The sequence below is a fragment of the Colletotrichum jinshuiense genome, chromosome 6 (assembly GCF_051148585.1).
Source record: "Colletotrichum jinshuiense chromosome 6, complete sequence".
Classification (NCBI taxonomy): domain Eukaryota; kingdom Fungi; phylum Ascomycota; class Sordariomycetes; order Glomerellales; family Glomerellaceae; genus Colletotrichum; species Colletotrichum jinshuiense.
The window spans coordinates 1,913,802-1,926,365 of record NC_139313.1 but is presented as its reverse complement, the minus strand read 5'-3'; the positions used below and the strand labels follow the sequence as shown (position 1 = coordinate 1,926,365).

General features: G+C 54.1%; 2 protein-coding genes across 2 annotated transcripts; one reads left to right on the top strand and one right to left on the bottom strand.

The window, feature by feature from the left end:
• Positions 1–2,652: 2,652 nt before the first annotated feature.
• On the top strand, positions 2,653–6,588 carry EsH8_VI_000497 (uncharacterized protein; the record flags this gene model as incomplete). The annotated part of the gene is made up of 5 exons (XM_083271750.1): positions 2,653–2,770; positions 2,838–3,827; positions 3,882–4,242; positions 5,467–5,838; positions 5,973–6,588. 5 exons carry the CDS (start codon positions 2,653–2,655, stop codon positions 6,586–6,588), a joined length of 2,457 nt encoding a protein of 818 aa, XP_083126924.1.
• A 2,630-nt stretch (positions 6,589–9,218) lies between these two features.
• On the bottom strand, positions 9,219–11,331 carry EsH8_VI_000496 (uncharacterized protein; the record flags this gene model as incomplete). The annotated part of the gene is made up of 2 exons (XM_083271749.1): positions 9,219–10,660; positions 10,716–11,331. 2 exons carry the CDS (start codon positions 11,329–11,331, stop codon positions 9,219–9,221), a joined length of 2,058 nt encoding a protein of 685 aa, XP_083126923.1.
• Between the last annotated feature and the right edge of the window lie 1,233 nt (positions 11,332–12,564).

Genomic DNA, 12,564 nt, shown 5'->3' with positions numbered 1-12,564 from the left:
ATACATGGCCGCAATGGCGACAACGAGCGCCGTTCAAATTACAACGCGATCCGTCCGGCTTCCTTCTCTCTCTTCGTCGGCCTGTCTCGCAATCTTTGGTCCGTCAAACTTCGTTCTAGTCCCCGCCAGTTCGCAAGCCCCGACCCCAGGTGGCATTTGGCCTCGATCATTGTGAGACGAAACATGAAAACAGCGGGCCCCGTCATCATATTCCGCCATCATTTCCCATTCCTTCTGCTGTTAGGCGCCTCTTTTCCGCTGCCCAAGACCCGTCTTAGGGACGACCTGGCCTGGCCAAAACGCTGGCCTGACTTGGTCAGGCATGGCGGCATTGCATGGCCCGGCAAGGTCCGCTGCTGTTCATTTTACAAACACCACCGTCATTGCGATACACCGAAGGGGCTGCAAGGCCAAATTTGCAAGTTTCGAGGGCAATTGTTGCTGGCGTTGCAATCACTGCAGTCCCGAACAGCGGGGTTTGCCTGCCGCAAGGCACGCTCATCCTCCCACTGCAGCTATCTCCGGGGCTCTGCTCCCCCATCCACACGGACTGGAGAAACAGTCTAGTCGGCGATGCTGGAAAGACAAACAATAACAAGAGAGACAAGAAACACGAGTAGGTGCTCGTGACGGCGTACGAATCGACTGGAAAGGGCATGCAACCTCGCCGAGTCCACCCGCCATGGTGTCATCCAGCAGAAAAGAGGCTTTGTTTGGACAATGTAGACGCACATCTACAAGCACACGAGAGTACGCACACGCACACCACACACGGCTGCTAGCAAAAAACCTTCTCCGGGATGCCCACACGGCGAGCAGATGCGCGGTGCATGTGAGGGCCGCGGCCCCGCCCACATCGGAGGAGGTGTCTCTCAAGCTTCCCACAGTTGGTATGGCACATCCACTCCACGAGGGCGTGCGTGGGCAGTATCGATACCTGTGCGAGACGGAGCTTCCTGAAAGCCATATGGCTTGCCATGTACACCAGGTACTACGTGTTGGCGCAGGGGCAGGGATGCTCTGCTGGTCGAGGGCGAGACAAACATTCCAAGTACTCACTACCACCGAGGCCGGGAAATAAGAAACGTGAACAGCGCCCATGCGTGCCCAAAAACCCCCGAGTGTGGTTCGGCTATGCCGCCATCTTGTCCATGACGGCGCCGCTTAGCTGGGTATGACAAAGAGGTGGGTCAAGTGACACGCCCCAGGCACGCTCAGCAAAGACCGAGTCAAGGATACCTGACCACCAAGTACTCCTCCCTACAGCCTTGACACGGACACCAGACCCCCATGCCCTGGCTGCCCTCGGAGGCGTGGGCTGGACAGGCAGGCCGTGGTGGTGGGCTGGCAGCGGCACCCCGAAAGGGCACGGGTACTTGCACTCGATCGGGCTACTCTTGTACTCTATTCAAGGTGCCTACCCGTCTGTGGTAGCGCTGCAGTACTAACTTTACCTACCTTATTTTCAGGTTTGAGGGACACCCTAAAGCACAGCGGTGGATGGTTGGCTAGCCCACTGGCGGACACAGTAAGGGAAGGGGAAGAGGAAGAGGACGACAACGACGAGGAAGAAGAAGAAGAAGAAGAACAAGGAGAAGGCGAGGGACAGCAGATTGTTGGTGGCCATAGTGACAAGCACTGTCTGTCAGTGACTGTATGACTGAGTGCCCTGTCAGTACCCAGTGCCACTTCAGTGTCAATGTTCCAGTGCCCGTCCACATTTCCTCCCCCCTTCTCTGTGTCTCTGTCTCGCTCTCTTTCCCTCTCTCTCTCTCTCGCTCTCTCTCTTTTTCTTGATTTGATCTCTCCTTTCTTTTCTGGCCGTTGGCAGTACACACCTAGGTATAGGTGTCTATCTTTTCCCCACGGCTCCTCGCCAGGCCCCTCTGCTCTCGCCGAGGCGATGTGGGAAGTGGCAAGGAAGGTACATTCAATTTAGTGCAGCGGCCTTAGCTACACTCCCCCTCCCTCTCCCCCTGTCCCCCAAAAACCCTGTCTTGTCTTGCCCTGTCCTGGGCTTGTCCTGTCCTGTGCTCCTCCTCCCCCGGTACGAATACCATCTCTCTCGCATTTGTAGTACCCAAGGTACCTCTCTCAGGTACCGAGCCTGCCTCTGCCTCTGCTCAGGCCAACAAGTCGCCCACCCTACCTAGTGCTCCCGTCTGCTCAATTCCATCTTATCCCCTCCACCCCCAGCTCCCGTCTTCCTAATCTTGAAACCGACTGCCTCGAGCCGTCTTTCTCCTCCACTCGCCCTACGTCGTCGACCTCAAGTTTCCTAGATCTCATTCTATTCTCCCTCCTCCGCCCTCAACCTCACCTACCCCCTCACCAACACTCGCTCATTATCCCCAGTTCCCACGAACCGAGCAGCCTGCAGTTTTCAGACGCCTTAGGAGAGGCTGCTGCTTTCGCATGATCAGCGCAATTGGGCCCCGAACAATCTGATTGTTCGCAACGAGTTTGCTGGTTAGCCCGCGCATCCTCCTCTGTTGCGCCTCTCTCTCTCTCTCTCTCTCTCTCTCTCTCTCTCCCTCTCGTCTAGGCACTGTTGCATTCGACCTGCCCATATCGTCAAGCGCCCTCGCCTTGTCTCCGCGCCGATCGTGAATCTACGCCATTCGGTACCTCGATATCTGCTCGAACCACATCATGGACACCGCACAGCGATCCGTTTCCCAGAAGCTTCCTGCAGGGTTGGCAGGGGTGTTGAACCCGGACGAAAACCGCGACTCGGCCTACTTCTCCAGCACAGATGCCTCCAGCAAGCGTACGTTGAAAAGGCGGCAGAATGCATGTCGTGGGAGACAATACAACTGACCAGTCAATTCTTACAGACAACTCTGCCGCATCAGGCGTGGGTGCCAACGTCCTCAGCCCGACGGGCTCGGGCTATCAATCTTCGTTGGCGGACAAGACGCCTTCACCTATTACCACAAACTTGGTTCCTCAACCTCTAGTGTCACCTGCACAAAGCAATATGAGCGTTGCCTCAATGGTGTCGCCGACGACACCCGGCAGCGCTGATCCGCGTCGATTCGAGCGTCCGACATCATTGGACTCCGGCGTGGTGCACGATATGATGGGCCCCGGGTCTCGAAGAGAGAGTGTAGACAGCCGCATAAATCAGGGTTTTCACGAAATGAGACTGGGCGGGAACTCGCCATACGCGAGCCACAACCAGTCAACCACGTCGATACAGAATACCCTGAATCAGCAACGCAACCCCCGTCCTGGCCTGGACAACCTCTCAGTACACCGCATCTCCAATGGCTACCAGCCCAGCAACGACAGAAACCCCGACCCCAACAATCCAAAGATCATTCGAACTGCTCCGGCAATCACAGGCCCTGCAACGAGTAACATAGCCAGGGCAGCTGAGCCCACCAAAGGCCAGGCATGGGCATTTCCCGAAGAGGACATTCAGCGTATCGGCCCGCACGACGCATACCTTGACTCTAGACGGAGCAGCATTGCCGAGTCTATAGCCAGCAGCCAGTTCACCACCGAATCAAGGCTACCGCCTGGTCAAAGGCGCCTGGACGAGCCGGCCGACTTCAACAACCGCTTGTCGAGCACGTCTTCTGAGTTCCCTCCTGTCCATCACCATTCGCTGCAACACAAGCAAATAGGGGATCTACTCGAGGACGACGCGGCCTCACGTACCGGCGCCCAACCTTACAGCCGAACGCCCGAGCTTCGTAAGAGTCACAAGTTGGCGGAGCGTAAGAGGAGGACGGAAATGAAGGAGCTTTTTGACCAGTTGCGCGATTTGATGCCGCAGGAGCGAGGCTCGAAGGCATCCAAGTGGGAAATTCTTACAAAGGGTTCGTGGAATTTGCTTTGTCTAAAAGTGCAACACACATACTGACGTGGTGTAGCAATTTCCGAGCACCAACGCATGGCGGAAGTCATGCGAATTGTGCAATCGCAAAACACGACGTTGGCCCAGGAGAACGATGGTCTCCGACAAGACAACCACAGCCTGCGCGTGGACATCCAACGTCTTCAGAACGAGCTGCATAACATGCGGCTGCAGCAATCTCCCACAGGCCAGGCCCCGGCTCAGTCACAAGTTGCACCCGCTCCTCCCCCACCGGCAGCCTATCAGACAGACCCATATGCGAACCGTCGTGAGCTGCCGCCTATTCGTGGCTTGAACGGTGCTATTCCCAACGGCCCTGATTCGATGACCGGCGTCCAATATGATGCCCCGAGGATGAACGGCTACCGCCCCGAGAGGTACTGAGTCCATGTCAACAATGCGACAAAGACCTCATGGTCACGCCACATTGTGCGTGATCTGTCAGTACACAAAACGGTTTTGCCCATCTACTTGTTGCGCGGGCTATCTCTGCAACCAGGTGCCGCGCGCACCTTCGATCAAGGGGGTGGATTGGTCTGGGTATTCAATCTGCCGACACCCTTCCAACATGTTAGCGGCCTCGACTTCAGGCCTGCGTGTTTTATTACAGTTCTGCAACCTTTTTCTTTTTTCTTTTTTTTTGGAACATCATGCTCCGGGACTCTCTCTGGAGGCTTGTTTCCTTATTTTTCCTCTTTGTCGAATGTGTCAATACTAGCAATGCGCCAACGGCTGACATTCCGTTGAGACCGGCCCCCCGAAGTATAATACTGACAATGAGGGACGGCAATATACCCTCGTCCTTTGTCAGTGGATAAAAAAAGTCAGATGGCGCCAAGGTTTTCTTCTGTCTAGGGATGCAAAGCTCCACATGGGAATGCCGAGATGGCCAGGGCGGGATCGGGGTGGTGAGTGGTGTATATACCCACACGGTGGTCTATGGGAAGGCGATGAAGGGCTTCGAGTGTGTGGTGTGGTCTTCCATTGCTTTGCGCCGGGGAGAAAACGAAAAATGGGAGAAACACTGGGTGGGTTCAATGATTGACGGGATTGATGGATTCAGCTAGTCTGGTCGGACGGTAAACAAGTGGACTAGTACCGTTGAGTTTGTTCTGCCAGGGACGAGCTGGGGTCTCTCTCTGCGGGCTAGTAGTCTATGAGCTACGGGCCATAATCTCTTAGATGAGACATTTAGATCCAGCGGAAGGCTGTGAATGCAGAATATTTACCGTCACGATGAATCTCATGGTGAATAAAACTGCTCGTGAATTTCGCCGGAAGATGTCGAGATGCCGAGATGTCAAGCCTCAACCGGCAGCTTTAAGTGGTTCCGGGCGGGTACCGGAGGCGCTGTGCGCTAGACCCAGTCCAGGTCTAGCGCATGTCAAACGCCCAGGACCCTCGACACGGTCATTCCAAAATTTCTGTTCCTCGTCCGTCCAGCGACTTCCCAACCAACATCAGCACATTTCGCCGCCAACCTTCTCCCTGCCAATCCGTCCTGTATCCCCCCCAACTTTTCAACATGTAGGTTCATTTGCAACGGTTCGAGATGGCAATTGTCGAAAAAATGAAAGGCTAATGGAGTTTTTCAATCACAGGTACTCCATCCGTCGCGCGGCCACCCGCGCCACTTTGACCAGCACGGTTTCTGCCGCCGCTACTGCGCCTAAGTCCCAGACCATCTCGGCCGCCCTGCGTACCCTCAACGCCGCCGCCGCCGTCTCTGCGCGATGCTTCTCCGTGGCCTCCCCGAGAGCATTCTCTCGTTCCGTCGCCTTCCGCGATGAGTACCAGCGCCGGGACGAGGGCTCCCGAGTGTCTCGGGAGGAGGGGCGGAGGGAATACGAGCCCCCCAGCGACCATTGTCTTTTCGTCCAGAACTACTCCTTCGAAATCAAGTCCGAGGATATTACCGAGGCGTTTTCCAAGTACGGCGAGGTTGTTGGCGTGTCGATGCCGCCCAAGAGGAGGTATGTGCCCCTTCCCCCTTTGCCTTAGCGCGTTCCTCGCGGGAGTTTTTGTCCATTATTCTTGGAAGAAGTGGCATATATCCGACCGACTCTTTGCTCATAATGATCCGAAGCTAACTCTCACCTCTTCAAAGTTTCTGCTTCGTTTACTTCCGGGACGCCGAGTCTGTCAACGTTGCCGCCGAGAACGTCGACGGAACCTTCTGGCACGGTCGCCGCATTGTCGCCAAGCCCCGCGAGAACAACACCAGAAGCCAACGTGAGGGCGGTAATGCCGACGCAGCTTCGCGCGGCGCCAGAAGAAGCCCTGCCTACAGCGGCCCGCCGACCAGCACCATCTATGTCGGCAACATCGCCTTCGAGGCGTCCGACGCGGACCTGAACCAGCTCTTCAGCACTCTTGAGGACGTCAGTGATGTGCGTGTCGCTGTGGACCGCGCTACGGGCTGGCCGCGTGGTTTTGCTCATGCCGACTTCCACAGCGTCGAGTCCGCGACGAGGGCGTTGGAGGCGCTCAAGACCCAGCAGATCCGCGGTAGGGATCTGAAGGTTTCGTATGCTCCCCCTCAAAAGGAGGTCGGCCGATCGGACCGTTTGCAGAAGAAGCAGTACAATAGCAGAGATGGACAGCAAAGAAATTCGCAGCGGCGCGTTGAGAAGCGTGTCGAGGCGGAGCAATCTGCTGTCGAGGAGGCGCAGAAGGAGACCAAGCCCGAAGCTGGTAAGCAGGACATGAACTGGAACGCTTAAAGGGGGAGACACGCGACTGAATATCCTGTCCTGGGTTCGATGGGAGGATGAAGCTTGACGATTTTTTGAGATCTTCTGTTGTGTTGTTTTTTCTACTTTACCTTTTTCACCTTCAACTGCGACGGGTTGTGAGATAGAGGAGCAGGGATGGGGTCTTGATCAAGGTTGTTAAGGTTGTTATGTCTCGATAGGCGAGGGGATGATGGCAGGGAGCAGGGAAGGAGGTGGTGGTGGTGATAGTGGCGGGAGTCTCTAGACGACTCGAAAGCTCGCGAAACGACGACAAAAGCCGGAAGGCGTGTATCATACGACTATAGAAAAAGGGCCCCGGGTTGCACACATGGCTATTTTCATGTATAAAAAATGTATAATCTCTCCTTTCAAAACGCCCGACCATGTGCTATTGCCCCCTTGCAGACTGTCGCCTGCCGGAACGAAGACCGAGTTCTCCTCCACTCTTGTTCGGCATGGGAGCCCGGCGATCCAAAGCACGCACGTCGAAGCACCGGCCGGCCACCGGCCTGGGATGAGGGCGGCCGAGATTCCATCGATCCCGGAACCCCGTCTATGTTTTTTCGTGTACCCTCCCTCCCTCCGACTTCACAGCCCCACCTCCCGTTTGTCTTGACGGCGTGACAAGACACGGGCCAAAGAACCCAGCCCCTTGGGTGCCTGCTGAGGTGGTGGTATAGGCCAAAGCTTCTTCTGGGTGGGTGGGTTTTGTGCACCTCCTTCAGCTTCACTAGCAAGGATCGGCGGCTCCTCGCACCTCAGCCTCTTCCCCCCGAGTCAAGTTTACCGGGGGGAGGGGGGGGAGGGCATCCCACTTCCAACGCTCCTCGCTGCCGCATGTTCCCCTCCCCGCATTATAATGCTTCTTCTTGACAAGCACTGACGAACGGTTTCCCGCTCTTGGAAAGGCGTGTCCTCTGGACGGCGAGGCGGTCGTCCGCCGTCACGTCTGGTCTGTCTCGGCCCCGGCTCCATGCTCGTGTCGGTGGACCCGCCCCGTCGACCCCGGCCGCCCCCCCTTCCCAAATCCCATCCAACCCATTTTTGCGTGCCGTCGCCGCCCCCTTTTCTTTCCCAGTTTGTCATGGGCTCGCGCTATGTTTGGTGGTCCGCATCGGCCGGTCCGCATCCACCCAACCACTGACACAGACACAACGCTGCGCTAGGTACGCAACGCACGAACCGCACCCGCCTGCCCACCCTACCATCCCCACTAGCACCAAACAACCAGTGCAAAAAAATTTGCAGGAAGAGAAGGGAAAAAATTGACAAAAATGAATCGAATCTCTTGACCAGCCTGGGGGTCGAACCCAGAATCTCCTGATTGCACGATTAATCGTAGTCAGACGCCTTGCCATTGGGCCAACCGGCCGTTGTTCTTGAGGAACTCGAGCTCGTTTGCTTGGAGGCTGGGTTTGGGAAGTGGTATTATGACGTTTTACGCATCTCACATCCCACACACGACAACTCACATACATTCGGTTACCCGTCGAGCTTGTTAGACTACCATACCCATCCGCTGTTCAGATTTCTTCTTCTGTCGTAAATCCCTAGTGCTCAAAAGCAGTTTGAAAGATGATTGACTTTGCTCAATCTTGAAGAATAGGTTTTCCCCCTTTGGTCCTTGCTTGGTGTGAGTTGATTCCTGCCGGCGGCCGCAAGCCCGCGAAGCTTTTCCTTGGACTCTACTTCAAGTATGAAATCATGCAGCATGTGGGTGCCTTCAAGACCCGCGGTGCCTTTCATACCATTGAGATGTTGAAACATCCCCCTAGCTGGCTCGAGAATGGCCGTTCAGGGAATGGAGTTGTCAATTACAACGCATGTGTATCCATCCCCTTTGTTGACAATCCGGCAACCACGCTCAAGCGCAAGCCCCAGTCGCCGAGAGGACCGCATCGCATTTTACATTGTCATGTCTACCACCGCGCCGCCCAACAATACCGCAGTCACGAGGGATCGGAGTGACGACGTTGACTTCTCTGGACTCGACTTCTTGGTTCGCGAGACCGTCACAGCTTAGACCGTCGCTATCACGCTTGGCTAAGCCACAGCGGGACTGGAGATGCGGGAGCAGCTCGGGGGGCTCGACTCCAAGCTTAACACCATCATCCGGCTTTGCAACCGTGGTGGCTTGTTGCCTTGCACAGCGCTCAGCTGCGTGGGAACGGGAGTCGAAGTCTTTGGCACCGAGCCGGAGTTTGAGGGCGCGGGCTCCGGGAGAAGCTCTGTTTCTTCACCATGGCGGCAGAGGCTGCGTGCTGTTTGTGGTATGGTTCTCGCTTAGATGAACCAATGCCTCCGTAACGAACAACAAAATGGCTTTTCTCACTGGGTCTACAATTCCCAGAATGCCCTTCGACCGCAAGGCATACGAGAGATGCGGTCAACGCTTGATCAGAACTGCCTTGCATTACTAGTGCATAGCTCCCAAATGGAAAAGGATTAGGTGATATTAGTGAGATTTGAACAATGGCTTACTTTTATTTTTATGAGCTGCTTTTCTTGCCATCTGCGTTCATCTTGCCTGTGCTTGTGTCTTCTTTCGTATTTGGCTAATTCGAGTACGATCTAAGTCGTCGCTCTTCAATATTCTCCTCACAGGGCTCGTTGTCTTCCTATAACTTAGAAGACCGTAACAAAGCAATTCTAGCGGATAAGAGCGCGTGTTCTTCGTTCTGTGGTCCGAAAATGCTGTAGATACCGGACAGTGCTCGTTTATAGCACATTAAAGCTTCGTCTTTCCTCTCTAAATGTTCGTAGAGGTAACCAAGGTTCTGAAGTGTGTTTAGAACGGGTGCATAAGTGTCTGACCCAAGAACCTTATTGTAGCCTTCTAGTACCCGTTTGTATGCCGTCTCAGCCTCTTTGAACTCGCCTGGTTTCTGGTAAAGAATCCCTAGGTTGTTAACTATATCGAGCGGTGATATATGATCTTGCCCTAGCGCCTTCTCTCTGCCTTCTAGTGCCCGCTTATATGTCGTCTCGGCTTGTTGAAATTCGCCCTGGTTCCAGTAGAGAACCCCTAGGTTGATGACGGTTTTAAGCGTTGATGTATGATCTCGCCCTAGTAACTTCTCTTTACCTTCTAGCGCCCGCTTATATGCCGTCTCAGCTTTCTTGAGGTCGCCCTGTTGCTGGTAGAGAACCCCTAGGTTGTTGACTGTTTCAAGCGTCGATATATGATCCCGTCCTAGTAACCTCTCTCTGCTCTCTAACGCCCGATTGTGTAGCATCTCGGCTTTCCGGAGTCTGCCCTGTTTCCTGTGAAGAATCCCTAGTTTGCTGACTGTGTTAAGTGTCGACTCATGATCTTGTCCTAGCAACTTCTCTTTGCCTTCCAGCACCCGCTTGTACATCTTTTCGGCATCCCGAAAACGTCCCTGGTATACGTAGAGATCCCCAAAAGGCTCATATATCCATAACTTGTCGTCAGAATACTCTACAGCATCCATCATACCTACACATTTGTTTGCATGACGTACAAGCCGCCGTTGTATCAACGAATAGTTGCGTTGGCTCTTATTCGGGACGTGTGATGCAACACATCTCATTGCCACCCATGCCGTCTTTTTTTCTGTTTCTTGGTTGAGGTCGTATATCATCCACGAGTGCACACATGCATGTACGCTGTATCCTCGCGACTCTGCACCGCAATCCTTCGTGGGTGGATCCGCCTCTACAAGCCCATGGTTGCACAATACCCTCATGGTCTTATCGAAATCTAATTTGTCTCGAGTGAGGTTTTGTAGCCATATCGGACTTTTTGACCCCCCCTTTTGCAACAGTTCATACCACAAGTCTTCGTTATCGAAATATGCCCACAGCCGAAGGAGCATAGCTGAAGCCACGCTCTGCTGCTCAATATGTTTGAACGAGATGTCCCACGTTGAATACAAAGCTCGATCGTAAGACAACACCTGGGGGCTGTTTTTCTGCAATCGCAACCAGGATTCGTCGTATGACCGGAGATATTCGTCGCAGGTAGTCGACACCTGGTCTGTCGAAAGAGCGAGAGGTAGGCCATCAAGCCGCCGCGCGAGCGCATTGGCGGCGGGGTCTATCTCAAGTCATTTAGTTAGCAACCTTTAGTGTCTGTATTCATAACGGCTTACCCTGACTGAGGAGACTGCCACGGTGGGATGTTGACGCCAGAATCGCCAAGCTGTCGTTAACGTCATCTAGCTTGCCTAGCCTGATGGAATACCCAAGATTTACTATTGATGATCGTGTGGTTATGATGATGGTGCCGTGGTCTGTTTTAGGCAAATATGTGTGGATATCATAAGCCTTGGAGCCCACAGACCCAAGCTGGTCTTGTTCTGCAGAACCGCGTCTGTTTTCCTCTGTGACCTCTGTAGTTCTCTCTCCACCTTTGGTGTTGTGATTCGAGTCAAAATTGTCATAATTGTCGTATACGATAAGCCAACCGTCATTTTTGGGTTCATCCAGCCACCTCTTAACCGCCTCCACAATCTTACTCAGGTCTTGGTTCGGTACGGCGTTCTGTATGTACAATATAGACGAGTGCTCCCGCAGGATCCGTGTAGCCGCATGGGAAAAGCTCTGCCGCAGCGAAATTTCGTCTTTTGCATTCAGCCAAATTGCAGCTGAGTATCTGCTGCGGTGCCGCTTGATGTAAGCTACTGTGAGCTGAGTCTTGCCTATACCCCCCAGCCCATGCACAACAACAGTGCGACGCTCACTGGCCCGTCCCAATGTCTCGTGCATTCGTTCAAGCTCTCTTCTGACCTTGCGATAAAACGGTTCACTCCAATAACTTCTGACAAATTAGGGGCGAGCGTAAATGTGACAGGAGCTGAACTAGCCACGTTAATGCAGTTTCTGACCAAATACTTGTTAGCCACGATATAATTCTGGCCTGGACTAGCAAGGCTTGAAGAAAGACTTACCCCTGAACCCGAATCTCAGCGATGGGCATGTGAAAAAAGAGCTGTCGCGCGTACGCAGCTGCTGCAGCTGCCGCATAGCCATGCCACTGATCGTTCTTGTGAGAGTCACAGTAGTTCGAAATACCGCGAATGACGATGCAGGGGAAGTGAGCAAGCGCCCCTGCAGCCTCCATCTCAAAACATAACAGTCCATCCTGCTGTGCTAAACGGTCCCTTGAGCTGCCGTCTTTGACCACCAGCTCACCAGAAGCTATTGTGCCCCGATGGATGACAATTTATGTTTCGCTTACCCCATCCGAAGGCCGCTGAAACCGCTTGATGCGTTGAGTAGGGTCACAACCACATTCCTCGCATGATTGTTCCGGTCGTAGATGAACATACGTTGGCGAGTAAAGATGGTCTTGCGTTATACCGGGATGTTTGAACCGTCGAAAGTGTTTATGTCTGGTCTTGATCCGCTTGATATTTGCTTCGATAGGGTCCTTGGCAGCCCTTGCTACTGCCAGGTCTTGAGAAGCACTGAGGAGGACTGCGGGCGGCGGTGCAAGGGCGTCTGTACGCTCGAACTGGCCAGCCTTTGCTTTGCCGTGATCGTACTGAGCCACCCCGGAGTGTATGCCATTTGGTTTGCTCACCACCACGTCCCCTAAATGGATAGTTCCGTTATCTGTTCTCATTGGGGCACCGCCGCCAATACCAGGCCGAATCGGAGGCTTGGAAACGTCATCCTTATCTATGTGACGACCGTGGCCGCATAATTGTTTCCTGGCTGGTAAAGTCCTGCAATCACGACGTTGTGGCCGGCTATGCTCCCAAGTCGGTAGACATTATGGTCTGTCGGGGACTTGGGTAGGCTTTCATGCTCTTCATCCAGCATCTCCATTGCAGCGGTCTACTCCACCTCTAGCGGGCATATCCATGCCACAAGATAGTCATCCCGGCTTAGCCTCCTCGGCATATTGAGTATGCCGTGGAAAGCCGTATGTTGGATCGTCCGTTTGCGGCACCTCCATTTTGTTGAATAGGAAGGGGAAATGACGTCGTGCGTCCT